The sequence below is a fragment of the Nerophis lumbriciformis genome, linkage group LG04 (assembly GCF_033978685.3).
Source record: "Nerophis lumbriciformis linkage group LG04, RoL_Nlum_v2.1, whole genome shotgun sequence".
NCBI lineage: Eukaryota > Metazoa > Chordata > Actinopteri > Syngnathiformes > Syngnathidae > Nerophis > Nerophis lumbriciformis.
Genome location: NC_084551.2, coordinates 35,142,992 through 35,170,541, shown reverse-complemented (window position 1 = coordinate 35,170,541; position 27,550 = coordinate 35,142,992). Strand labels below are relative to the sequence as shown.

At 41.5% G+C, this 27,550-nt stretch overlaps 1 protein-coding gene across 1 annotated transcript; it reads right to left on the bottom strand.

Annotated features, from left to right (window-relative positions):
* Positions 1-6,844: 6,844 nt before the first annotated feature.
* LOC133600516 (transmembrane protein 158) lies at positions 6,845-8,758 on the bottom strand. Its single transcript, XM_061953524.1, has one exon. The coding sequence runs from the start codon at positions 8,651-8,653 to the stop codon at positions 7,952-7,954; it is 702 nt and encodes a 233-aa protein (XP_061809508.1). The 5' UTR covers positions 8,654-8,758; the 3' UTR covers positions 6,845-7,951.
* Positions 8,759-27,550: the final 18,792 nt, after the last annotated feature.

Here is a 27,550-nt window from a genome sequence, read left to right as displayed (position 1 = left end):
TATGCTGTTTGGGTGGAAATGTGCTTGGTAAATAAAGTCCAAGTGAATCGTTGCCACTCATAAATTGAACACCAATAGCTCACCTCTCCTATCTTTTTGTCAAAGTACTTTTAAAAGCGGGGAAAATGGCTGCAGGCGGGACACAAAATAAATGAATGAAGTGTTCGTACACAGAGACATGGTTTGCACACGGAGGCATAATCGGCTTGATCAAAAAGTTCGTCAATCGTAAATTGAGCTTCCTCTGTTTTAAACTCTCAGCTATTTCTGAATGCATTTTGTCTTTTCGCTCTTTCTGCTCACATTTTTAATGGTGTTTTTTTCTTTGATTTTGCTCCACCAATATGCCGCCGACCAACTACGGGCCGCAAATAACCCTCGGGCCTCACTTTGGACACCCCTATAGGGTGTCGTTTTTGGGATTGTGTTCTTAAAGAAAAATACAAACTAAATGATGGACTATACATTAAAGTAGGACACTCCTATGTTAGCGTGTGACCTTTTTTCCCTGGTTGGTATGTCGGTTGGGAAGAACTGTTTCTGCTCACATTTTTAATGGTGTTTTTATCTTTGATTTTGTTCCACCAATATGCCGCCGACCAACTACGGGCCGCAAATAGCCCTCGGGCCTCACTTTGGACACTCCTGACCTAGGGTGTCGTTTTTGGGATTGTGTTCTAAAAGAAAAATACAAAGTAAATGGTAGAATATACATTAAAGTTGGACACTCCTATGTTAGCGTGTGACCATTTTTTCCCCGGTTGGTGTGTCGGTTGGGAAGAACTGTTTCTGCTCACATTTTTAATCAATCAATCAATCAATCAATGTTTATTTATATAGCCCTAAATCACAAGTGTCTCAAAGGGCTGCACAAGCCACAACGACATCCTCTAATAGTGTTTTTTCTTTGATTTTGCTCTGCCAATATGCTGCCGACCAACTACGGGCTGCAAATAGCCCTCGGGCCTCACTTTGGACACCCCTGACCTAAGGTGTCGTTTTTTGGGATTGTGTTCTTAAAGAAAAATACACATTAAAGTTGGACACTCCTATGTTAGCGTGTGACCTTTTTTTCCCCGGTTGGTGTGTCGGTTGGGAAGAACTGTTTCTGCTCACATTTTTAATGGTGTTTTTTTCTTTGATTTTGCTCCACCAATATGCCGCCGACCAACTACGGGGCGCAAATAGCCCTCGGGCCTCACTTTGGACACCCCTATAGGGTGTCGTTTTTGGGATTGTGTTCTTAAAGAAAAATACAAACTAAATGATAGAATATACATTAAAGTTGGACACTCCTATGTTAGCGTGTGACCATTTTTTTCCCTGGTTGGTGTTTTCGGTTGGGAAGAACTGTTTCTGCTCACATTTTTAATCAATCAATCAATCAATCAATGTTTATTTATATAGCCCTAAATCACAAGTGTCTCAAAGGGCTGCACAAGCCACAACGACATCCTCTAATAGTGTTTTTTCTTTGATTTTGCTCTGCCAATATGCTGCCGACCAACTACGGGCCGCAAATAGCCCTCGGGCCTCACTTTGGACACCCCTGACCTAAGGTGTCGTTTTTTGGGATTGTGTTCTTAAAGAAAAATACACATTAAAGTTGGACACTCCTATGTTAGCGTGTTACCTTTTTTTCCCCGGTTGGTATGTCGGTTGGGAAGAACGGTTTCTGCTCACATTTTTAATGGTGTTTTTTTCTTTGATTTTGCTCCACCAATATGCTGCCGACCAACTACGGGGCGCAAATAGCCCTCGGGCCTCATTTTGGACACCCCTATAGGGTGTCGTTTTTGGGATTGTGTTCTTAAAGAAAATTCAAAGTAAATGATAGACAATGCATTAAAGTTGGACACTCCTATGTTAGCGTGTGACCTTTTTTCCCCCGGTTGGTGTGTCGGTTGGGAAGAACTGTTTCTGCTCACATTTTTAATGGTGTTTTTGTCTTTGATTTTGCTCCACCAATATGCTGCCGACCAACTACGGGCCGCAAATAGCCCTCGGGCCTCACTTTGGACACCCCTGACCTAGGGTGTCGTTTTTGGGATTCTGTTCTCAAAGAAAAATACAAACTAAATGATAGACTATACACTAAAGTTGGACACTCCTATGTTAGCGTGTGACCTTTTTTCCCCCGGTTGGTATGTCGGTTGGGAAGAACTGTTTCTGCTCACATTTTTAATGGTGTTTTTATCTTTGATTTTGCTTCACCAATATGCCGCCGACCAACTACGGGCCGCAAATAGCCCTCGGGCCTCACTTTGGACACCCCTGACCTAGAGTGTCGTTTTTGGGATTGTGTTCTTAAAGAAAAATACAAACTAAATGGTAGAATATACATTAAAGTTGGACACTCCTATGTTAGCGGGTGACCATTTTTTTCCCCGGTTGGTGTGTCGGTTGGGAAGAACTGTTTCTGCTCACATTTTTAATCAATCAATCAATCAATCAATGTTTATTTATATAGCCCTAAATCACAAGTGTCTCAAAGGGCTGCACAAGCCACAACGACATCCTCTAATAGTGTTTTTTCTTTGATTTTGCTCCACCAATATGCCGCCGACCAACTACGGGCCGCAAATAGCCCTCGGGCCTCACTTTGGACACCCCTATAGGGTGTCGTTTTTGGGATTGTGTTCTTAAAGAAAAATACAAACTAAATGATAGACTACACATTAAAGTAGGACACTCCTATGTTAGCGTGTGACCATTTTTTTCCCCGGTTGGTGTGTCGGTTGGGAAGAACTGTTTCTGCTCACATTTTTAATGGTGTTTTTTTCTTTGATTTTGCTCCACCAATATGCCGCCGACCAACTACGGGGCGCAAATAGCCCTCGGGCCTCACTTTGGACACCCCTATAGGGTGTCGTTTTTGGGATTGTGTTCTTAAAGAAAAATACAAACTAAATGGTAGAATATACATTAAAGTTGGACACTCCTATGTTAGCGGGTGACCATTTTTTCCCCCGGTTGGTGTGTCGGTTGGGAAGAACTGTTTCTGCTCACATTTTTAATCAATCAATGTTTATTTATATAGCCCTAAATCACAAGTGTCTCAAAGGGCTGCACAAGCCACAACGACATCCTCTAATAGTGTTTTTTCTTTGATTTTGCTCTGCCAATATGCTGCCGACCAACTACGGGCTGCAAATAGCCCTCGGGCCTCACTTTGGACACCCCTGACCTAAGGTGTCGTTTTTTGGGATTGTGTTCTTAAAGAAAAATACACATTAAAGTTGGACACTCCTATGTTAGCGTGTGACCTTTTTTCCCCCGGTTGGTATGTCGGTTGGGAAGAACTGTTTCTGCTCACATTTTTAATGGTGTTTTTTTCTTTGATTTTGCTCCACCAATATGCTGCCGACCAACTACGGGGCGCAAATAGCCCTCGGGCCTCACTTTGGACACCCCTGACCTAAGGTGTCGTTTTTGGGATTGTGTTCTTAAAGAAAAATACAAACTAAATGACAGAATATACATTAAAGTTGGACACTCCTATGTTAGCGTGTAACCTTTTTTTCCCCCGGTTGGTGTGTCGGTTGGGAAGAACTGTTTCTGCTCACATTTTTAATGGTGTGTTTTTCTTTGATTTTGCTCCACCAATAAGCCGCCGACCAACTACGGGGCGCAAATAGCCCTCGGGCCTCACTTTGGACACCCCTATAGGGTGTCGTTTTTGGGATTGTGTTCTTAAAGAAAAATACAAACTAAATGATAGAATATACATTAAAGTTGGACACTCCTATGTTAGCGTGTGACCTTTTTTTCCCCGGTTGGTATGTCGGTTGGGAAGAGCTGTTTCTGCTCACATTTTTAATGGTGTTTTTTTCTTTGATTTTGCTCCACCAATATGCCGCCGACCAACTACGGGCCGCAAATAGCCCTCGGGCCTCACTTTGGACACCCCTATAGGGTGTCGTTTTTGGGATTGTGTTCTTAAAGAAAAATACAAACTAAATGATAAACTATATATTAAAGTAGGATACTCCTATGTTAGTGTGTGACCATTTTTTTCCCCGGTTGGTGTGTCGGTTGGGAAGAACTGTTTCTGCTCACATTTTTAATGGTGTTTTTTTCTTTGATTTTGCTCCACCAACATGCCGCCGACCAACTACGGGCCGCAAATAGCCCTCGGGCCTCACTTTGGACACCCCTGACCTAAGGTGTCGTTTTTGGGATTGTGTTCTTAAAGAAAAATACAAACTAAATGACAGAATACACATTAAAGTTGGACACTCCTATGTTAGCGTGTAACCTTTTTTTTCCCCGGTTGGTGTGTCGGTTGGGAAGAACTGTTTCTGCTCACATTTTTAATGGTGTTTTTTTCTTTGATTTTGCTCCACCAATAAGCCGCCGACCAACTACGGGGCGCAAATAGCCCTCGGGCCTCACTTTGGACACCCCTATAGGGTGTCGTTTTTGGGATTGTGTTCTTAAAGAAAAATACAAACTAAATGATAGAATATACATTAAAGTTGGACACTCCTATGTTAGCGTGTGACCTTTTTTTCCCCGGTTGGTATGTCGGTTGGGAAGAACTGTTTCTGCTCACATTTTTAATGGTGTTTTTTTCTTTGATTTTGCTCCACCAATATGCTGCCGACCAACTACGGGGCGCAAATAGCCCTCGGGCCTCACTTTGGACACCCCTGACCTAAGGTGTCGTTTTTGGGATTGTGTTCTTAAAGAAAAATACAAACTAAATGACAGAATATACATTAAAGTTGGACACTCCTATGTTAGCGTGTAACCTTTTTTTCCCCCGGTTGGTGTGTCGGTTGGGAAGAACTGTTTCTGCTCACATTTTTAATGGTGTTTTTTTCTTTGATTTTGCTCCACCAATAAGCCGCCGACCAACTACGGGGCGCAAATAGCCCTCGGGCCTCACTTTGGACACTCCTATAGGGTGTCGTTTTTGGGATTGTGTTCTTAAAGAAAAATACAAACTAAATGATAGAATATACATTAAAGTTGGACACTCCTATGTTAGCGTGTGACCTTTTTTTCCCTGGTTGGTATGTCGGTTGGGAAGAACTGTTTCTGCTCACATTTTTGATGGTGTTTTTTTCTTTGATTTTGCTCCACCAATATGCCGCCGACCAACTACGGGGCGCAAATAGCCCTCGGGCCTCACTTTGGACACCCCTGACCTAGGGTGTCGTTTTTGGGATTCTGTTCTCAAAGAAAAATACAAACTAAATGATAGACTATACACTAAAGTTGGACACTCCTATGTTAGCGTGTGACCATTTTCCCCCCCGGTTGGTGTGTCGGTTGGGAAAAACTGTTTCTGCTCACATTTTTAATGGCGTTTTTTTCTTAGATTTTGCTGCGCCAATATGCCGCCGACCATCTACGAGGCGCAAATAGCCCTCGGGCCTCACTTTGGACACCCCTATAGGGTGTCGTTTTTGGGATTGTGTTCTTAAAGAAAAATACAAACTAAATGATAGAATATACATTAAAGTTGGCCACTCCTATGTTATAGGGTGACCTTTTTTTCCCCCCGGTTGGTGTGTCGGTTGGGAAAAACTGTTTGTGCTCACATTTTTAATGGTGTTTTTATCTTTGATTTTGCTCCACCAATATGCTGCCGACCAACTACGGGGCGCAAATAGCCCTCGGGCCTCACTTTTGACACCCCTATAGGGTGTCGTTTTTGGGATTGTGTTCTTAAAGAAAAATACAAACTAAATGATAGAATATACATTAAAGTTGGACACTCCTATGTTAGCGTGTGACCTTTTTTTCCCCGGTTGGTATGTCGGTTGGGAAGAGCTGTTTCTGCTCACATTTTTAATGGTGTTTTTTTCTTTGATTTTGCTCCACCAATATGCCGCCGACCAACTACGGGCCGCAAATAGCCCTCGGGCCTCACTTTGGACACCCCTATAGGGTGTCGTTTTTGGGATTGTGTTCTTAAAGAAAAATACAAACTAAATGATAAACTATATATTAAAGTAGGATACTCCTATGTTAGTGTGTGACCATTTTTTTCCCCGGTTGGTGTGTCGGTTGGGAAGAACTGTTTCTGCTCACATTTTTAATGGTGTTTTTTTCTTTGATTTTGCTCCACCAATATGCCGCCGACCAACTACGGGCCGCAAATAGCCCTCGGGCCTCACTTTGGACACCCCTGACCTAAGGTGTCGTTTTTGGGATTGTGTTCTTAAAGAAAAATACAAACTAAATGACAGAATACACATTAAAGTTGGACACTCCTATGTTAGCGTGTAACCTTTTTTTTCCCCGGTTGGTGTGTCGGTTGGGAAGAACTGTTTCTGCTCACATTTTTAATGGTGTTTTTTTCTTTGATTTTGCTCCACCAATAAGCCGCCGACCAACTACGGGGCGCAAATAGCCCTCGGGCCTCACTTTGGACACCCCTATAGGGTGTCGTTTTTGGGATTGTGTTCTTAAAGAAAAATACAAACTAAATGATAGAATATACATTAAAGTTGGACACTCCTATGTTAGCGTGTGACCTTTTTTTCCCCGGTTGGTATGTCGGTTGGGAAGAACTGTTTCTGCTCACATTTTTAATGGTGTTTTTTTCTTTGATTTTGCTCCACCAATATGCTGCCGACCAACTACGGGGCGCAAATAGCCCTCGGGCCTCACTTTGGACACCCCTGACCTAAGGTGTCGTTTTTGGGATTGTGTTCTTAAAGAAAAATACAAACTAAATGACAGAATATACATTAAAGTTGGACACTCCTATGTTAGCGTGTAACCTTTTTTTTCCCCGGTTGGTGTGTCGGTTGGGAAGAACTGTTTCTGCTCACATTTTTAATGGTGTTTTTTTCTTTGATTTTGCTCCACCAATAAGCCGCCGACCAACTACGGGGCGCAAATAGCCCTCGGGCCTCACTTTGGACACTCCTATAGGGTGTCGTTTTTGGGATTGTGTTCTTAAAGAAAAATACAAACTAAATGATAGAATATACATTAAAGTTGGACACTCCTATGTTAGCGTGTGACCTTTTTTTCCCTGGTTGGTATGTCGGTTGGGAAGAACTGTTTCTGCTCACATTTTTGATGGTGTTTTTTTCTTTGATTTTGCTCCACCAATATGCCGCCGACCAACTACGGGGCGCAAATAGCCCTCGGGCCTCACTTTGGACACCCCTGACCTAGGGTGTCGTTTTTGGGATTCTGTTCTCAAAGAAAAATACAAACTAAATGATAGACTATACACTAAAGTTGGACACTCCTATGTTAGCGTGTGACCATTTTTCCCCCCGGTTGGTGTGTCGGTTGGGAAAAACTGTTTCTGCTCACATTTTTAATGGCGTTTTTTTCTTAGATTTTGCTGCGCCAATATGCCGCCGACCATCTACGAGGCGCAAATAGCCCTCGGGCCTCACTTTGGACACCCCTATAGGGTGTCGTTTTTGGGATTGTGTTCTTAAAGAAAAATACAAACTAAATGATAGAATATACATTAAAGTTGGCCACTCCTATGTTATAGGGTGACCTTTTTTTCCCCCCGGTTGGTGTGTCGGTTGGGAAAAACTGTTTGTGCTCACATTTTTAATGGTGTTTTTATCTTTGATTTTGCTCCACCAATATGCTGCCGACCAACTACGGGGCGCAAATAGCCCTCGGGCCTCACTTTTGACACCCCTATAGGGTGTCGTTTTTGGAATTGTGTTCTTAAAGAAAAATACAAACTAAATGACAGAATATACATTAAAGTAGGACACTCCTATGTTAGCGTGTGACCTTTTTTTCCCCGGTTGGTGTGGCGGTTGGGAAGAACTGTTCTAGGCTATAAAAGGTCTGTACAAAAACACATTGATCCCAGCATAAAGTTCCTTTCACGTGGTCATACATTCATACCTTGGTCCTCTGAGGAGCTCGGAGAGTCAATAAACAGTCTTCCATGAACGTTGGCAATTAGAGTATAATGGCTACAATTATTATTAGGCTGTAAAGGTCAGGTCAGTCACCTGGGTCTTCTCTGCTCCATCCCATTAGGCAGGAAGCCTGCAATGATAGGAACCGGCCATATGAGAGCAGCAACACTCCACACGATGATGACCAAAGTCATGAAACAAGCCACAAGTGTCGACTCGATGGGTTTTCTGTTCAGCCTCCAACTTTTGTCACCCTTCAGCTCGTCGAGGCTGAAATCCACGCAGCAGAAATTGACCTGGTCCCCGCTCTGCTGGCCCCTCTGCCTGGCGGGGCCCAGCCTCCTGTAGCCGGACAGCCCGCAGCCCACGCACAGCCTCAACTCCTGCTGACCCCCGGTGGTCCCCAGGTGCTCGATGACCACCGGAGAGATGGCGCGGTTGAAGGAGGCGGAGAAAAAAGCCCGCCCGTGGTTGTTGGTGGTGTAGATGAGCACGTCGCACTGGAAGCCGAAGCTGCTGTCCCAGCGGGCCACCAGCGAGGCGGGCAGCAGTCTCTGGACGCTGACGTTGCACTGGGACACAGTCTGCAGCGGCGACGCGTCCGGCGAGGCTTCGCTCCCTTCCGCGGACCTCTTGGACAGGCGCACGTCCACCTCCAGGTTGGACAGAAAGCTGTTGGAGGAGTTGGCGGGCGGCAGGAGCAGGTCCTCGTCGCTCCAGCCCTGGCATCGCTGGACAAGTCCGGCCACCGCGGTGAGAGCCAGCAGGAGGGTCGGACACTTGTTCAGCATGGCCCGGGGCGGCTCTCTCCAGCTCGCATGGTGCGTGGGCAGAACCGCGCTGGCGATGTTTGGCTGGTTTTTAAAGCGCGCAGCTCCAGATGGAGAGATTCTATCCTCTGCTCGACGGGTGCGAACGTCCAATGGCTGTCACATGTGCGAAGCCTCCTCCTTTTTCTCCTCCTCCTCCTCCCTTTGCATTACTCTCCTCAAACTCAGCTCCCTTCACACCAATTCTCTCCCTTCTCACTTCAAACACAACAACATACATAGATAACACAACTATTTGTCACCACAGTGGTGCCTCAACTTACTTTTGTGATGGAGCTCTTAATTCAAAACACTTATTTCTAAGTTGTTATTCACCACTCCGAGTAGGTTATACCTAATGAATAATATGCAAACATTAACTCTGTAAAAGAGTGAGGCATATATATATATGTCTTATACAAACCCCGTTTCCATATGAGTTGGGAAATTGTGTTATAAGTAAATATAAACGGAATACAATGATTTGCAAATCATTTTCAACCCAAATTCAGTTGAATATGCTACAAAGACAACATATTTGATGTTCAAACTGATAAACATTTTTTTTTTTTGCAAATAATCATTAACTTTAGAATTTGAGGCCAGCAACACGTGACAAAGAAGTTGGGAAAGGTGGCAATAAATACTGATAAAGTTGAGGAATGCTCATCAAACACTTATTTGGAACATCCCACAGGTGAACAGGCTAATTGGGAACAGGTGGGTGCCATGATTGGGTATAAAAGTAGATTCCATGAAATGCTCAGTCATTCACAAACAAGGATGGGTCGAGGGTCACCACTTTGTCAACAAATGCGTGAGCAAATTGTTGAACAGTTTAAGAAAAACCTTTCTCAACCAGCTATTGCAAAGAATTTAGGGATTTCACCATCTAAGGTCCGTAATATCATCAAAGGGTTCAGAGAATCTGGAGAAATCACTGCACGTAAGCAGCTAAGCCCATGACCTTAGATCCCTCAGGCTGCACTGCATCAACAAGCGACATCAGTGTGTAAAGGATATCACCACATGGGCTCAGGAACATTTCAGAAACCCACTATCAGTAACTACAGTTGGTCGCTACATCTGTAAGTGCAAGTTAAAACTGTCCTAAGCAAGGCGAAAACCCTTTATCAACAACACCCAGAAACGCCGTCGGCTTCGCTGGGCCTGAGCTCATCTAAGATGGACTGATACAAAGTGGAAAAGTGTTCTGTGGTCTGACGAATCCACATTTTAAATTGTTTTTGGAAACTGTGGATGTCGTGTCCTTCGGACCAAAGAGGAAAAGAACCATCCGGATTGTTATAGGCGCAAAGTTGAAAAGCCAGCATCTGTGATGGTATGGGGGTGTTTTAGTGCCCAAGACATGGGTAACTTACACATCTGTGAAGGCGCCATTAATGCTGAAAGGTACATACAGGTTTTGGAGCAACATATGTTGCCATCCAAGCAATGTTACCATGGACGCCCCTGCTTATTTCAGCAAGACAATGCCAAGCCACATGTTACATCAACGTGGCTTCATAGTAAAAGAGTGCGGGTACTAGACTGGCCTGCTTGTAGTCCAGACCTGTCTCCCATGGAAAATGTGTGGCGCATTATGAAGCCTAAAATACCACAACGGAGACCCCCGGACTGTTGAACAACTTAAGCTGTACATCAAGCAAGAATGGGAAAGAATTCCACCTGAGAAGCTTAAAAAATGTGTCTCCTCAGTTCCCAAACGTTTACTGAGTGTTGTTAAAAGGAAAGGCCATGTAACACAGTGGTGAACATGCCCTTTCCCAACTACTTTGCCATGTGTGGCAACCATGAAATTCTAAGTTAATTAGTATTTGCAAAAAAAAAAAACAAGTTTATGAGTTGAACATCAAATATGTTGTCTTTGTAGTGCATTCAACTGAATATGGGTTAAAAAGGATTTGAAAATCATTGTATTCCGTTTATATTTACATCTAACACAATTTCCCAACTCATATGGAAACGGGGTTTGTAGATAATCAATAGAGTAGTATTTCAACTTACAAACTTTCTTAACTTCTTAACTTTCTCAGCCCTTAACTCTAAACCAGTGGTGTCAAACTAATTTTAGATGGGGGAGCGGGGCCACATGGAGAAAAATCAACTCCCAAATGGGCCGGACTGGTAAAATCACAGCACGATGACTTAAAAATTGTCACGCAGCGATGAAGGATGTCTTGTCTTGTTTTGTTTTTTTGTCTTGTGAATTTCATGTTTTAGTTTGAAAAGTAACTCTCACTTGTCCTTCCTTTTGTGTCATCAGTCTAACATCATCCCTGATCCCTGATTGTTTCCACCTGTTCCCCATTGTCCTCAAGTTTTTGAGGACCAGTCATAGACAATTTAGAGTGGAAAGCAAATTTTATTTTCACTCGCATACAAAACATTCTAACTTGGATTGTTTCCCTGGCGTCGAGACTCTCCCGAAGGACTGTGCAGCGAAGTCACAACAAACTCCCTGTTGTTGTTGACTTTGGACTAGCGACTGCACACACATCAAGGCTGCGGAACAGAGACACACTACGGGCTTACACACACACATGCAACCACAAAAATATACGCCACACATACGCCCTCAACGCAAATCCCATAGGGGTGATGAAAGGATGGTCAGCGCCTGAGAGCTGCGGCCTACCATCATGACCTCGCACTCCCTTCCCTCTGTTGCTAGATATCTCGAGATGTATGTTGTAATATGTATATGTGCTTTGCTATGGAGGTTTTTTCCCACTCCAGACTGGGCCCCCTAAGGAGCCCAGTCTAGATTGTATTTTTTTACTCATCCTTCCCCAGCGTTTTACCTTTTTCCCATCTTTTACGGGGCGCCGTGTGGCGACCCATCAGCATTTCTGTTCTGTAACCCTGTACACTGTTTGTTTGTCTAATCTTGAATGGGTTTGTGCTGAAAACAAAGTTTTGTTGTACTTGTGCAATGACAATAAAGATCTATCTATCTATCTATCTATCTATCTATCTATCTATCTATCTATCTATCTATCTATCTATCTATCTATATATCTATCTATCTATCTATCTATCTATCCATCCATCCATCCATCCATCCATCCATCCATCCATCCATCCATCTATCTATCTATCTATCTATGTGTCTTATAAGCCCACGCCTCCCTTTTTTCTGTGCCAGAATGTCTCGTTGTCTCGTGCATCTCTAGCACCATGCCAAAGCCTTGTCTCGTCTCGCTTTTGAGTATCCTGATCTTGAATTCCCTTGTTGGTATTTTGAGTTTCCTTTTCTCCTCCTAAGCAGAGTGATTTTTGGTTATATAGTTTTGCAGCCTAACTGGTGAGTTTCAGTTTATTCTTACAGTTCTTCTTTTTTCTCAATTTTTTGAGTGACATTTTGTTAACAATTTTCTAGATCAGAAACAGTGTAGAAGTTTTATAGCCATTCACCCTCCTTTTGTAGCGTTTTTTGTTATTGATAAATTTCAGAGTTATATTCCGCGCTAAGTATACTTCGCTATTGATATTTTTAGTTTCCTCCTGTCGGAGTGATTTTCGGTTGTTCCTTTTTGTGGAACCTTTTTCGCCTAGTTGTCAGATTATAACCGATGTTGTATTGCCCTGACTGAGGAGGTGAAAAGTAGTATTCAAAATAAAAGCCTGCCGGATTGTTCCCTACTTTGCATCTGGGTCCTATTTTTGACCAAACCTGACAAAAATAAAGACAACTTCAGATTGTTTTCTTGGTTTAAAAATAGAACAAGCACATTCTGAAATTGTACAAATCCTAATGTGTTTTTGTTTTGTTTTGTTTTTTTACACTTACATGTTGCGGTTAATAGTATTCTATCTTTGTTTGTCGTTATTTATATTTTCTGAATAAGTTATGTGATAATGTTCATCAGTCAACTCATTGGTGTTCATTTTTTAATCTGTCAAGATAAAAAATTATATCAAAATCAAATTACAGGATTTATTTATGTAGTTTGCTCATTTTCCTCAACTGGTGTATTAACATCATGTGGTTTATTTTATACATATCATACAAGATACAAAGAATTGCTATTTCGACATCTGGTGGACACATTTAGAACAGCAGTTTCTTTCATTCAAAAATTTCAGGTTAATTTTTATACTTAGCAAACTCATCCTGCGGGCCGGATAAAACCTGTTGGGCCTGATCCGGCCCTCGGGCAGTACGTTTGACACCCCTGCTCTAAACACTTGCATGTCAAATCAACGTCCCCCATTGAAATGAATTGAAATCAATTTAGTCAGTGCTTTGTCCCTCAAAAACAGCACAAATTGAATATGTGACATGGTTTGGTTTATAGTTTGTGTTTAATGCGAATGTGCATACAGATACAATATCTATCCATCCATTTTCTACCGCTTGTTCCTTTCGGGGTGGCAGGGGGTGTTGGAGCATATCTCAGCTGCATTTGGGCGGAAGGCGGGGTCAACACAGACAGAAAACATTCACACTCACATCCACACACTAGGGCCAATTTAGTGTTGCCAATCAACCTATCCCCAGGTGCATGTCTTTGGAGGTGGGAGGAAGCCGGAGTACTCGGAGGGAACCCACGCAGTCACGGGGAGAACATGCAAACTCCACATAGAAAGACCCCGAGCCCGGGTATCGAACCAAGGACCTTCGTATTGTGAGACATATACATTAACCCCTGTCCAACCGGTACAATATGACACATCATATAATCTGCACATTTTCATTTCTCTTTACATGTTCGAAAAGGAGTGAAACAACACTTATTTAATCCGTCACTTTTTCTAATTCCCAGCAATTACTGACACATTTGTTCACTTTCTGTCCTCATCTTCTAACACAATTTACATCAATTAATTCTAAATACAGCAGTTCTCTTAATAATATAGTCAGTTATGACTCGTCTCATTTTCAACAAAGGTCACAGTGTTTATCAACATTCGTCTTCCTTATACTTTGTAAGCACTTGTAGTTTGAACAAACTCTTTAACAGGATGAGATTTATTTGTCTGACTTCTTTGCTTAATCCATTCCATAATTTAATTCCACATACTGATATGCTAAATGTTTTTAAGTGTTGTGCGTGCGTACAAATGTGAAGTGAAGTGAAGTATATTTATATAGCGCTTTTTCTCTAGTGACTCAAAGCGCTTTACATAGTGAAACCCAATATCTAAGTTACATTTAAACCAGTGTGGGTGGCACTGGGAGCAGGTGGGTAAAGTGTCTTGCCCAAGGACACAATGACAGTGACTCGGATGGCGGAAGCGGGGATCGAACCTGCAACCCTCAAGTTGCTGGCACGGCCACTCTACCAACCGAACTATGCCGCCCCAATAATAGTAATAGTAATAGAGTTTCCTCTGAGGATATGTTTTTCTCTTTCTTTGAGAATACTTGTTGTCCATTCTTGGGTAGCAGGTTATAGTTTGCTTTGTACATAATTTCAGCTGTTTGCAAATGCACCAAGTCATTGTATTTCAATATTTTTGAGTCAAATTAAAGAAGTATTTGTATGTTCCCTATATCCAACATTATGTGTTATTTTAACCGATCTTTTTGTAACACGGTTAATAAATGCCTTTTAAAAAGAAAACAAACTTTTAGATATTTTTTAAAATCAAAACAATACAATAGAACGTACTTCAAACAACTACAGTAGTTTTATGAATTAATGTGAAGTGTGATTTGTATTTATATAGCGCTTTTCTCTAGTGACTCAAAGCACTTTACATCGTGAATGAAACACAATATCTAAGTTACATTTAAACCAGTGGGGGTGGCACTGGGAGCAGGCGGGTGAAGTGTCTTGCCCAAGGACACAATGGCAGTGACTCGGATGGCGGAAGCGGGGATCGAACTTGGAACACTCAAGTTGCTGGCAAGGCCGCTTTACCAACCGAGCCACGCCGTTTCACAACATAATGTAATAATTATGTAGAGCTTTTATCTTGGAGAGCAAACAATGGTATCTCCTTCCAGCTGCTTCTCCGTCAAACACACCACCAGCAGCTGCTCCATTTGTTCATGGATAAATGTTTAGATATAGTTGTAACATCTTTGGCTTGTGTTAGACTCATAAAGATAGACCATTTTAATCAAGCCTTTTACTGATCGTGTAAAACTCTCCGAGGTTTTTTATTTTTATTCTATTATTTTCAATTGTATTTATTGCTATTGTTACTACTTAATTCTCTCAATGTTATGTTTTTATTCATTTATTAATGTATTATTTAAAGGTGGCGTTTTACCTTAATCCTGAGTGCCATGCCATGTTTTGCTTTGTTTTGTTATTGTCAATAGTGCTGCGTGTGTGTTTTCTTCTGTACTTTTTTTTTGTTGGTAAAGCACTTGGTGCTGCCGCTTGTTTGTGTATGAAAAATGCTACATAAATAAAGTTTGATTTGATGATTTCATTTGATTTTGCTTCGGTATGGTGCAGGCCAGCACTGATACGCTCCAACTGCTTCACCTAGTTAGCAACACGCTCGGCCATGTTGTTGATGATTTCTTTCTTTAATACAATGAATATCATCTGCTTCTTCTTCAATGTACTGGTAGTATTCCGTTTGCAAGCTTGAGAGCAGAGGCGTAATCAGGAGCTGACAAATACCGAGGTCAGAAATTTGTGGTCCAAGAGAAACTTTGAAAGTCTGAAATCATGGGTATCCCAGCACCATATGAATAATATTCCCCCGAGCATCACAATTTTCAGAATAACAAGGCGCTACGCACAGCGAGGTTTCTGCGTTTTGGGTGTCTGTGAACAAACAACAATAATAATAATTTAATTAAAAAAATAATAATTTAACTGCTCAGTGGCCTTGTGGTTTGAGTGTCCGCCCTGAGACTGGACGGTCGTGAGTTCAAACCCTGGCCGAATCCTACCAAAGACTATAAAAATGGGACCATTTGCCTCCTTGCATCAACTCAGCATCAAGGGTTGGAATTGGGGGTTAAATCACCAAAATGATACACTGCTGCTGCTCACTGCTCCCCTCACCTCCCAGGGGGTGAACATGGGGATGGGTCAAATGCAGAGGATAATTTCACTACACCTAGTGTGTGTGTGACTCTCGTTGGGACTTTAATTTTAATAATCACCAAACTGACACGACTATAGTGACAATTTAGTCAGCTGCGGAGTTACATAAACGCTGTCCGCAACGGTATTACCCCGACAATCTAATGTTAACATTATTTTGACAGCTCATTTCGGATCTGATAATGTTTAAGTGAAAGTAGACGTCATTGCGTTACGTTGTCTGGAGTTGCAGCGGGCTGTATGTACAGCACACACGATGTCCTACACAAAGTATATTTGCAGTCTGTCGTATCATCTTCTTTTTGTCACTTAAAAAAATTACAGAGAACATGAGCTCGGTGTCCTCAATGGTAGTAACCGCCATTTCTGAGCGTACAATAATCACGTTTGACTGTATTATCCTGCATCTTTAATATGCTATTTTTTTTTTACAGGCAGGGTTTATTTGTAAAGTAGTGTCGTTTTTAGTTTTAGTTGTGTACAGTTAAATTGTTCTACTTTTGTCGGTAATCTACCACCCTTTGTAAAGAAGGGATAGTGCAATGCATCATACTGTATTTATACCACTGTAGCCTCCAGCATTAATTGTACAAACCCCGTTTCCATATGAGTTGGGAAATTGTGTTGGTTGTAAATATAAACGGAATACAATGATTTGCAAATCCTTTTCAACCCATATTCAATTGAATGCACTACAAAGATATTTGATGTTCAAACTCATAAACTTTTTTTTTTTTTGCAAATAATAATTAACTTAGAATTTCATGGCTGCAACACGTGCCAAAGTAGTTGGGAAAAGGCATGCTCACCACTGTGTTACATGGCCTTTCCTTTTAACAACACTCAGTAAACGTTTGGGAACTGAGGAGACACATTTTTTAAGCTTCTCAGGTGGAATTCTTTCCCATTCTTGCTTGATGTACAGCTTAAGTTGTTCAACAGTCCGGGGGTCTCCGTTGTGGTATTTTAGGCTTCATAATGCGCCACACATTTTCAATGGGAGACAGGTCTGGACTACAGGCAGGCCAGTCTAGTACCCGCACTCTTTTACTATGAAGCCACGTTGATGTAACACATGGCTTGGCATTGTCTTGCTGAAATAAGCAGGGGCGTCCATGGTAACGTTGCTTGGATGGCAACATATGTTGCTCCAAAACCTGTATGTACTTTTCAGCATTAATGGCGCCTTCACAGATGTGTAAGTTACCCATGTCTTGGGCACTAATACACCCCCATACCATCACAGATGCTGGCTTTTCAACTTTGTGCCTATAACAATCCGGATGGTTCTTTTCCTCTTTGGTCCGGAGGACACGACGTCCACAGTTTCCAAAAACAATTTGAAATGTGGATTCGTCAGACCACAGAACACTTTTCCACTTTGTATAAGTTCATCTTAGATGAGCTCAGGCCCAGCGAAGCCGACGGCGTTTCTGGGTGTTGTTGATAAACGGTTTTCGCCTTGCATAGGAGAGTTTTAACTTGCACTTACAGATGTAGCGACCAACTGTAGTTACTGACAGTGGGTTTCTGAAGTGTTCCTGAGCCCATGTGGTGATATCCTTTACACACTGATGTCGCTTGTTGATGCAGTACAGCCTGAGGGATCGAAGGTCACCTGTTTAGCTGCTTACGTGCAGTGATTTCTCCAGATTCTCTGAATCCTTTGATGATATTACGGACCGTAGATGGTGAAATCCCTAAATTCCCTGCAATAGCTGGTTGAGAAAGGTTATTCTTAAACTGTTCAACAATTTGCTCACGCATTTGTTGACAAAGTGGTGACCCTTGCCTCATCCTTGTTTGTAAATGACTGAGCATTTCATGGAATCTACTTTTATACCCAATCGTGGCACCCATCTGTTCCCAATTTGCCTGTTCACCTGTGGGATGTTCCAAATAAGTGTTTGATGAGCATTCCTCAACTTTATCAGTATATATTGCCACCTTTCCCAACTTCTTTGTCACGTGTTGCTGGCATCAAATTCTAAAGTTAATGATTATTTGCAAAAAAAAAAAAAGTTTATCAGTTTGAACATCAAATATGTTGTCTTTGTAGCATATTCAACTGAATATGGGTTGAAAATGATTTGCAAATCATTGTATTCCGTTTATATTTACATCTAACACAATTTCCCAACTCATATGGAAACGGGGTTTGTATTTACATAAGGTGTATATGTAAAGTATGGCATATATTGGGTGGTGTTTTTGTTAGTTTGGGTTATTGTTTGCTGAAATTTGCCATGCTAAGCTTGTACACCATTTTAACGGTATCAGTCTGCTCTTTATGTTATCAATACACTAAGCTGTAATCTACACACAAAAGCGAAGCTGCACCTCTATGTATGCAAGCACTCTAGCAGGCATTTGCTCCAGTGATGACGACACGCGGCAATCATGGATGAAAATGGTCTTGTCTTGTTGGCAGAATGACTTGCCATGACTTTGGACCTGGACTTTCCAAAATGTAACCTTTTTTTTGTCCATTTCTAATTGCTATTTTTTCCCCACTTGTGGCTCAATAGAGGGATTTGGATTTTTGGCTAAAGTATCCCACAATGCATTGCCGGCAGCCATATTGGTAGACTAGAGTCATTGTTTACGATAGCGCTACACGTGATATTTCAGAACTATTCCGTGGAAAATAACATTGCACCAGCTTTAGCTTTGATTCGATGGAGAAATATTGTAAGTCATTAGATAAGAAGTCTCTTCATCGTTACAAGGAGAAAATAGCCGTAATTAGATGTAAAGAGCATTACCAGAGCTACACGGCTGAGTGTAGCAGAGACCACAGCGTCTTCCACGATGTTTCATACCTTGACTTGGTGAACTGCCTAATTTTTCAACCCAGCCAATTTAAAATTTTTAAGGACTTTCAAAATTATAAGAGCCTAGAAAGCTGTGACCGCTTTGTTTGTGAATGGGTTCGTGGTGATTGTGTTTATCTGTATAAACCCAGTGCAAATTGTCTGGTCAAGGCCAATGTTATGTACTAAAATAAATTATTTGACCCAAGTTTGACACCCTGGAAAATCACGAATTACCAATCTAAGATCCTTTTAGCAGACCGTGACTGTAAGGCGGGATTGGGAGAATGCTGTTCTAATGTTGCTTTATTTTTGTTTTATGTGGAGACCACAGTCCGGATGAGAGAAATACGCACAGTATCCATTATCAATACAACTAGTTAATGCAAAGTTGGCTTGTTTTTTTATTTTAGATTCCATCCATCCATCCATTTTCTACCGCTTGTCCCTTTTGGGTTGGCGGGGGGTGCTGGAGCCTATCTCAGCTGCATTCGGGTGGAAGGCGGTGTACACTCTGGACAAGTCACCGGCCCTGCGATTCATTTTTTTAATTATCTGAAATGAAATGATCCAAACAAGCAGGCAGTTTGTTTGTCTCTCATGGACACACATCTGTTGTTGTTGACTTTGGACTAGCGACTGCACAACATCAAGGCCGTGGAACAGAGACACACTGCAGGCTTACACACAAACATGCATCCACAAAAATATACGCCACACACATACACACCCCACCCCCCCAATCCAACGTCCTCAACGCAAATCCCATAGGGGTGATGGTCAGCGCCTGAGAGCTGCGGCCCACCACCATGACCCCGCACTCCCTTCCCTCCGTTGCTAGATATCTCGAGATGTATGTTGTAATATGTATATGTGCTTTGCTATGGAGGTTTTTTCCCACTCCAGACTGGGATCACGTAGGAGCCCAGTCTAGATTGTATTTTTTTTACTCATCCTTGCCCAGCGTTTTACCTTTTTCCCCATCGTTTACGGGGCGCCTTGTGGCGACCCATCAGCGTTCCTGTTCTGTAACCCTGTACACTGTTTGTTTGTCTAATCTTGAACGGGTTTGTGCTGAAAACAAAGTTTCGTTGTACTTGTGCAATGACAATAAAGACCTATCCTATCCTTGTCCATAGCACGTCACATCGGATTGGTTGATTGTAGCAATCCATGCTTGCCTTCGCAGTTCACTCTTCTGTTCAGCCGCTTCCCTCTGTCCAGAAATAAGCTTAGGAATGCCATAAAACTAGTTTTATGCCTCCCACTTCGATTGTGACAATTGACAATCACAAATGTTGATTATCTGCATCACTGGATAAATGATCAATAACAATGAGCGTGTGTACACACAAAGCCTACCAATAGGGCACTGACAATGCAATATGGGAAATGTAGAAAAAACAGAAGGCCTCTACAGCAACTGAAGGTAACTACGGAATGAACCGAGGGTCAGACGTGTACGTTAATCCCATGTTTAAAAAATGTGTGCTGTTAAAGGAAATGACAGTTAACTCGTTATCCCGTGATGTTACATGCACCGCACATACGCCCTCGCCTGCTCCCTTTTACTAATTGTTTATCCCTTTTTAGTTTATGATTGGACAACAGACTAGTGCCAGGGTGATAAACTTCAGAGGTGGAACCGGAAGCTCTCTCTCGCTATCTCTCTCCATCGCTCGCTCACTCCAACGAATCTCTAGCCCAGCTGATCACCGTGCACCCGCTTATGCTGCCAAGCCTTGCTTTAGTAGCGACTATGTCATTTGTATCAACTATCCTATGTTAAATACATTTTTCAGTTAAAACCAGTAAGTCCATAGCGTCCGGCCTTTGTAACGCGTCTCTTTTTAAACTAGACAACGGCACGGGGACCAATAGCGTGTTAACTTTGACAGCCCTAATTGAAATGTAATTTTTTCTTATTCTTATGGAGATACATGGGGACGGCGTGGCGCCGTTGGGAGAGTGCCAGCAACCTGAGGGTTCCTGGTTCGATCCCCAGCTTCTACCAACCTCGTCACGTCTGTTGTGTCCTTGAGTAAGACACTTCACCCTTGCTCGTGGTTAGGGCCTTGCATGGCAGCTCCCGCCATCAGTGTGTGAATGTGTGTGTGAATGGGTGAATGTGGAAATAGTGCATACTTGCCAACCTTGAGACCTCCGATTTCGGGAGGTGGGGGGTGGGGGTGGGGGTTGGGGGATGTGGTCGGGGGTGGGGCGGGGCGTGGTTAAGAGGGGAGGAGTATATTGACAGCTAGAATTCACCAAGTCAAGTATTTCATACACACATATATATATATATATATATATATATATATATATATATATCTACATCCTGAAATTATGCAAACAAAACTGTGTTTAGATAATTGATACTTCAAACTTGCATAAATAAATCTTAAGGAATATAACATAACTTGGCTTCTGAGAGCTTCAAAATGTAATGAATAAAATGCTAAAGTTGTTGATAAACAAGCAATTATTTTAATAATTAAATATGGTCATTTTAAATTAATTATGATCATTTAAAATTAATTATTTCAAATATGTTTATTTTAATGTATAATTCTAAGGCTGGATGTAATAAGGAGTCAGAAAAAATACAAATAAAAATACAATTAATCTTGATGTTTTTAGCAAAATATAGTAAAAATGTATTTAGTTTTTTTTTTTTAATTAATAAATATATTTATTTTTAGGTAAGATAAACATAATGATACAATTTATCTCTAGTCTGGATGATTTAGTTCTTGTCACTCTGTTGTCCTCCCGTCTGAAAAAAGGCTGTCCTCACTCAGGTCCGCATGGAGCTGGAGGGGGCGTGGCCTCCAGCTCCAGCTGAAAATCGGGAGATTTGCGAGAGGTTTTCAGGTGAGGCACTGAATTTCGGGAGTCTCCCGGAAAATTCGGGAGGGTTGGAAAGTATGAATAGTGTCAAAGCGCTTTGAGTACCTTGAAGGTAGAAAAGCGCTATACTAGTATAACCCATTTACTATTAGATATACACAATCAGTAGCAGTTTTTGTATAGTATTGTACTTCTCTGAGGAGGGACAAAACATCTGTATAACAATCAGCTAATTGTCCCTACATGATGCCTCTTTTCCTCAGTAGAAAGGAGAGGAATAAATGATAATTGCAGCATTCTATTCATAATTATGTGAGAGGTGTCAGATAAGATAATAAGCTATTGGCAGAACTGAATCATCGAGCAGAAGAAACAAAGAAATTGATTATTCTCTTTCGTCTTTGTAGTTGACGAAGCAAACAAACCTCACTTCAAGGAAATGTTTGCCTCTGTGCTGTTTAAATGGTATAATTTGCAATAGGAGGGCCTGGCTTTGTGTATCTGATGTGAGGGCCAGTTGAAGTGAAAGACACTATGGCCCCAATTTGCAATTTAAAGCCCTCGTCCTCCTGTTTCGCCATATTCATGACCGCATATTCCAGTCAACCTTTTTGCTTAAAGACAATCGTGTGCTTGTTTAGCTTTTTGTTCTGTACGCACAGACATCTCACTCTCTCGGATATGCCTTGGTAATTGTGACCAGAGCAAAATGTAAATGCTTTTCTTGTTCATTAATTATGCTATAAAAATGTAAATTGGTTTGGTGACAAAAATACAAATGGGACAAAGATAAAGTCTCTTGTGCCCAAGGAGAATGCATAAAAGATTCATTGACTCAAAGTGCTCTTTCCACAGGAAACCAAGATGAGGAAGCGTTTGTGGCATGTGGCTAGGCAGCAGCCTCTCGTTGCTGGATCAGACACCATTAGTTTGAAACGCAGCCTCTGACTTAATTAGAAGCCAAGAATTAGGTCTGTGCATTCTCATATCCGCTCCTCTCTCACATCTCGAGTCTGGTGAAACCCCGATTTGTCTCCTGTGGGCCTGTCAGACCACCGATCACTGCCAGGACTCATCACCACGGCAACCAAATGGTGCTCTCCCTGGAGGAGAGAGAACAGTAGAGTCCACTGATGAGGAACAATACAGTACATGGAGGAAGATATTCACAATATTTAATTGTCACTAGCTTCACACTCAGGAAAATGCGGTACACAGTACACACAAGTGAAACCCTCGACTGATACCTACTGCATGAAGGTGAACATACTGACAAACCGGCAAAGTATGGCCTTGTGGCGCAATGTTAGCGTGTCTGATGCCAGACCACAAGGCTGCGTGTTCAAATCACGCCATGGTCAATTCCCTTTAACAACATTTAATGCACAAAGGCATTAAAAATGACTCTAATCCCTAATAAACGGTGTCGCTGGCTGTCGGGTTATTTGCACAGGCAGCACGGTGGCACAGGGCTTAGTGCATGAGCCTCACAATACGAAGGTCCTGGGTTCGATCTTGTGCTCTGGATCTTTCTGTGTGCATGTTCTCCCCGTGACTGCGTGGGTTCCCTCCGGGTACTCCGGCTTCCTCCCACCTCCAAAGACATGCACCTGGGGATAGGTTGATTGGCAACACTAAATTGGCCCTAGTGTGTAAATGTGAGTGTGAATGTTGTCTGTCTATCTGTGTTGGCCCTGCGATGAGGTGGCGACTTGTCCAGGCTGTACCCCACCTTCCGCCCGATTGTAGCTGATATAGGCTCCAGCACCCCCCACGACCTCGAATGGGATAAGCGGTAGAAAATGGATGGATGGATGGGTTTTAATGTTGTGACTGGGCAAGATGCTAACCTTAACATTTTTTTATCTTTGATGCTGAACCTTTCAACATAGGGGACATTAGGGGTGTGGGAAAAAATTGATTCGAATTCGAATCGCGATTCTCACATTGTGCGAATCAGAATCGATTCTCATTTTTAAAAAATCGATTTTATTGTATTTGTTTTTGTAATTTTTTAATTAACCAATCCAACAAAACAATACACAGCAATACCATAACAATGCAATCCAATTCCAAAACCAAACCCGACCCAGCAACACTCAGAACTGCAATAAACAGAGCAATTGAGAGGAGACACAAACACGACACAGAACAAACCAAAAGTAGTGAATCAAAAATGAATATTATCAACAACAGTATCAATATTAGTTACAATTTCAACATAGCAGTGATTAAAAATCCCTCATTGACATTATCATTAGACATTTATAAAAATAAAAATAAATAACAATAGTGTCGCAGTGGCTTACACTTGCATCACATCTCATAAGCTTGACAACACACTGTGTCCAATACTTTCACAAAGATAAAATAAGTCATATTTTTGGTTCATTTAATAGTTAAAACAAATTTACATTATTGCAATCAGTTGATAAAACATTGTCCTTTACAATTATAAAATCATTTTACAAAAATCTACTACTCTGCTTGCATGTCAGCAGACTGGGGTAGATCCTGCTGAAATCCTATGTATTGAATGAATAGAGAATCGTTTTGAATCGGGAAAAAAAATCGTTTTTGAATCGAGAATTGTGTTGAATTGAAAAAAAAAATCGATTTTGAATCGAATCGTGACCCCAAGAATCGATATTGAATCGAATCGTGGGACACCCAAAGATTCACAGCCCTATGGGACATATTTGTGCTTTTCACTTACAGGAACCAATAGCAGGGATTAAGCCCATAGATGAGTGTAGCTTGTACGTTAATGGTGTGGGTTACCACTTTACAACGAATCACGTCATAAAGTGTCCACATTTTTGGTTTATTTGTGGTATAGGTTATTCCCTTAATGGCTTTAAAAACATACTCAAAGTTTTACAATTATTAGACTACTGATTTCATGGGTTTATGGGCAATTGGTTGTTAAGACATGCACTTGTCAGTCCCCTAAAGTTGAGTACCAAATTCAGGGAGCATATTAAGTCATTTGAGGGCCCAAGGCAATCCTACCCATGAGGCCCTCAATACAACAAAAACAACATGGTCATTACAATATGCTGTTAGAAACTACCATGCAAGCTGCATATTAAAGCTTGGGAGCTGTGCAATGAGTGTCATGTTTTTGACTCTAACCTATAGGAACATTAATCAACATTTAATAAAGTGTAAGATATTTTTCAGGGACCATTTTCTGTTAGCAGAGTTGGATGGGATGTGACATGTAGCGCTATTATTGTGAAGGCCGGAAGTGTGTGAATGGTGGAAAAAAGAGAGCTAATGATGATGACTGTTGACTTTGAAAAAGGACATCTCGAGTTCCTACCTGCCAAGCTTGTTCTACATCTTACATGACCCTCGGTTACAATGGTTTACCATCTCGAAGGCTTCAATACTCACAGGTTGGCGATGAAAAGCGTCACTCTACACTTCACCTCTCCATTGTGACAGGCAGCAAGGCTGATGCAGCTTGACTGGTGCTGTTGAATAACACATACATTCGGTGTCAATGAAAAAAAGGTTGACACTTAGCTAGTTTAAAAAACAAAACATTTTGTTTTCTTCTCGCCTTCTCCTCTTCTCCGCTCAACTTGGTTAAACCTCTCCAAACTGCCAACAAGTTTGTTTTAGAACGTCTTCCTGAGTCAAGTCTGCACATGAGTGTCAGGCTTGGTAAAAAGGATAGGACTCAGATGCAGAGTAGGGAACTTAGACAGGCTTTTATTTTGACAGCTTCCTTTCACCTCCAAAGTCAAGGAATACAATATCTATTTTAACCAAAAAACTAATCGGCAAAAAAGGTTCCAAAAAATAGGAACAACCGAAAATCACTCCGAACGGAGGAAAACACAAAAGCAAAGACGAACTATAATTGGCGCCGTATATGCTATAAAATGTATAAACAAAAAACGCTCCAACAGGAGGAAGAAACAACAGCTATGAAAAATTCTACACTATCTAATCTAATAAAGTTGAACAAAAATTGTCACTCAAAAATTTGAGGAAAGAATGAAAAATAACTGAAACTCACCACTTCGGCTGAATAAACTAAATAACAAAAAATCACTCAAAATAGCAACGAAGGGATTCAGGATCAAGGAACATAAGCACGAGACGAGGCAAGGCAAGGCATGGACATGGACATGGAAGCTAGAGAGCACGAATAAACGAGACAATCTGGCACAGAACAAGGGGAGGCATGGGCTTATATGGAACATGAAGGTAATGGGAAATAGGTGGAAACAATCAAGGGTCAGGAATGACGTCAGACTGGTGACATAAGAGGAAGGACCCGTGATCTGAAACAAGAGGAGTTTCTTTTCAAAATAAAACATGCAAATCACAAGACAGAAAAAACCAAGACAAGACTTCCCTGATGTGACAATAAGCAGCAAGAGGAAATATGTACATTGCCTGAGAATAAAAGCTCTTGAAACAATCATGATTGATTTTGATGTATTTTTAAGCGCAAAAATAAAGATGATCATTTTTAAAGAGTTTTATACAGAAAAAAATTTATTAATCGTTTTTATGAGACCTTTGGGGGCCCCTAAAAACCTCAGGGCACTATGAAACTGGGCGTGTTTGCCTAATGGTAAGTCTGCCCCTGACCTAAAGACACAGTGGGTGGACAGTGCATTAAGCTGGGTGAGAAATTTTAAGTAATTTTGATTTATGAAGTAAAAACTTTTGAGTTTGATAACAGCGACAACATGTGGTGTCATTATCAGAAAAAACTTACATTGTTTGGTGGACAGTTGTTCAGAAGCCAGAAGAGAGCTTACATGTACAAATACAGCTATAGCAGGTGCATCAGTCATTAAGAAGAGATTTCATGCAACGCCTATCTTGTTCAGGACCATACATCCCTTCTGACTTTACAATTAGCCTTACATACCTTGTTGTACTGGAGAACCAGAGAAGGAAAGTGGAATGTCTTAAAAGGTTTGGCTTGGTAAAGACCAAAAGTCAGATATTACAATCCATTTGGATGCCTCAAGCCATTAATCAGAGGATGGTATGTATGTAGATACCATGGACAGATTTAAAAACAAAACAAAACAAAACAAAAGAAAACAGTATTATAATGACTGTATGCTCATTGGTATTCTGAGATATTTACTTTGTAAGAACCTACAATTTCACGCAATCTTGCTTGATGTCAGACCTGGAACCTTAAACACCGATTGGACTCTGGTATCATTAAAAAAAAGTAGTGTTGGTCAATATTGTAAATCAATCCAATGCTGATTGAAACGGATAAAATACTTAAATCAAATTGCCCATCGATAGAAGAAAGAAGGAAAATCCTTGGAATGACTGCATGTCAGGTCAGGCCGACCAGACCTGTACTTCAAGTACTGTTGAGTTCTTTACTAATAGGCATTCAAGATGCACTAAATTACAAACGACCACCAAGAAGTAAAATCTTTTTTTAACAAGATGACAATTCTAAGTGAGTGTATTTTAATCGATCTGCCTGCGGTCGTCAAGAGGGAAGCTGGACAATTCCCCAGGTATCTGCTAATAAGCAACATTAATGTGAAGTGCTTGTCCGTAAGAAGACATAACTCATAGCAACCTCTGTTAAAGCAAAATACAAAAAAGATCAGGGTGACTGATTGGTGGCTTAGGATCTTATTCCAACGCCACACCTAATCCTCTCACATATCATGTATACAGCCATGCTTCTCTTCCACATGCGAGTAGATAAGTGAAGGACACATGGGGTTGCCAAAGTGAAATATGATCATGAAAATAGCATCACACTTATCAGGCTCAGGAAACAACGGTTTGCTTGCAGAGCTTCTCCTGGGAATTAAGCCAAGATGGTGTGAGATTGCTTCTCAAGGGTGCCACCACCACCATGTCCATAAAAGGTCATCTTGGACAGGTAAAGACATGTAACCCCCCACTAAATGCATTCCCTGACCAGTTTTCCACATAACGCACTGCTGCTATAGCAGCTGTGTGTGGTCATTTGTCTTCTGGCTCTCTGCTAGTGAAACGTAATCGTCCCCTGAAACAGGCATAGAGGTCCGCTAGGATGATTACCAATTTTTGTCCTAGTGGGAACAGGGAGGCAGATGTGGGTAGAGAAGGATGATTGGTTGCTTTCAAAAGAGATTTGTTTGAAAAACAACCAACAATCTGCTGAGATCCAAAGGCAACATAGC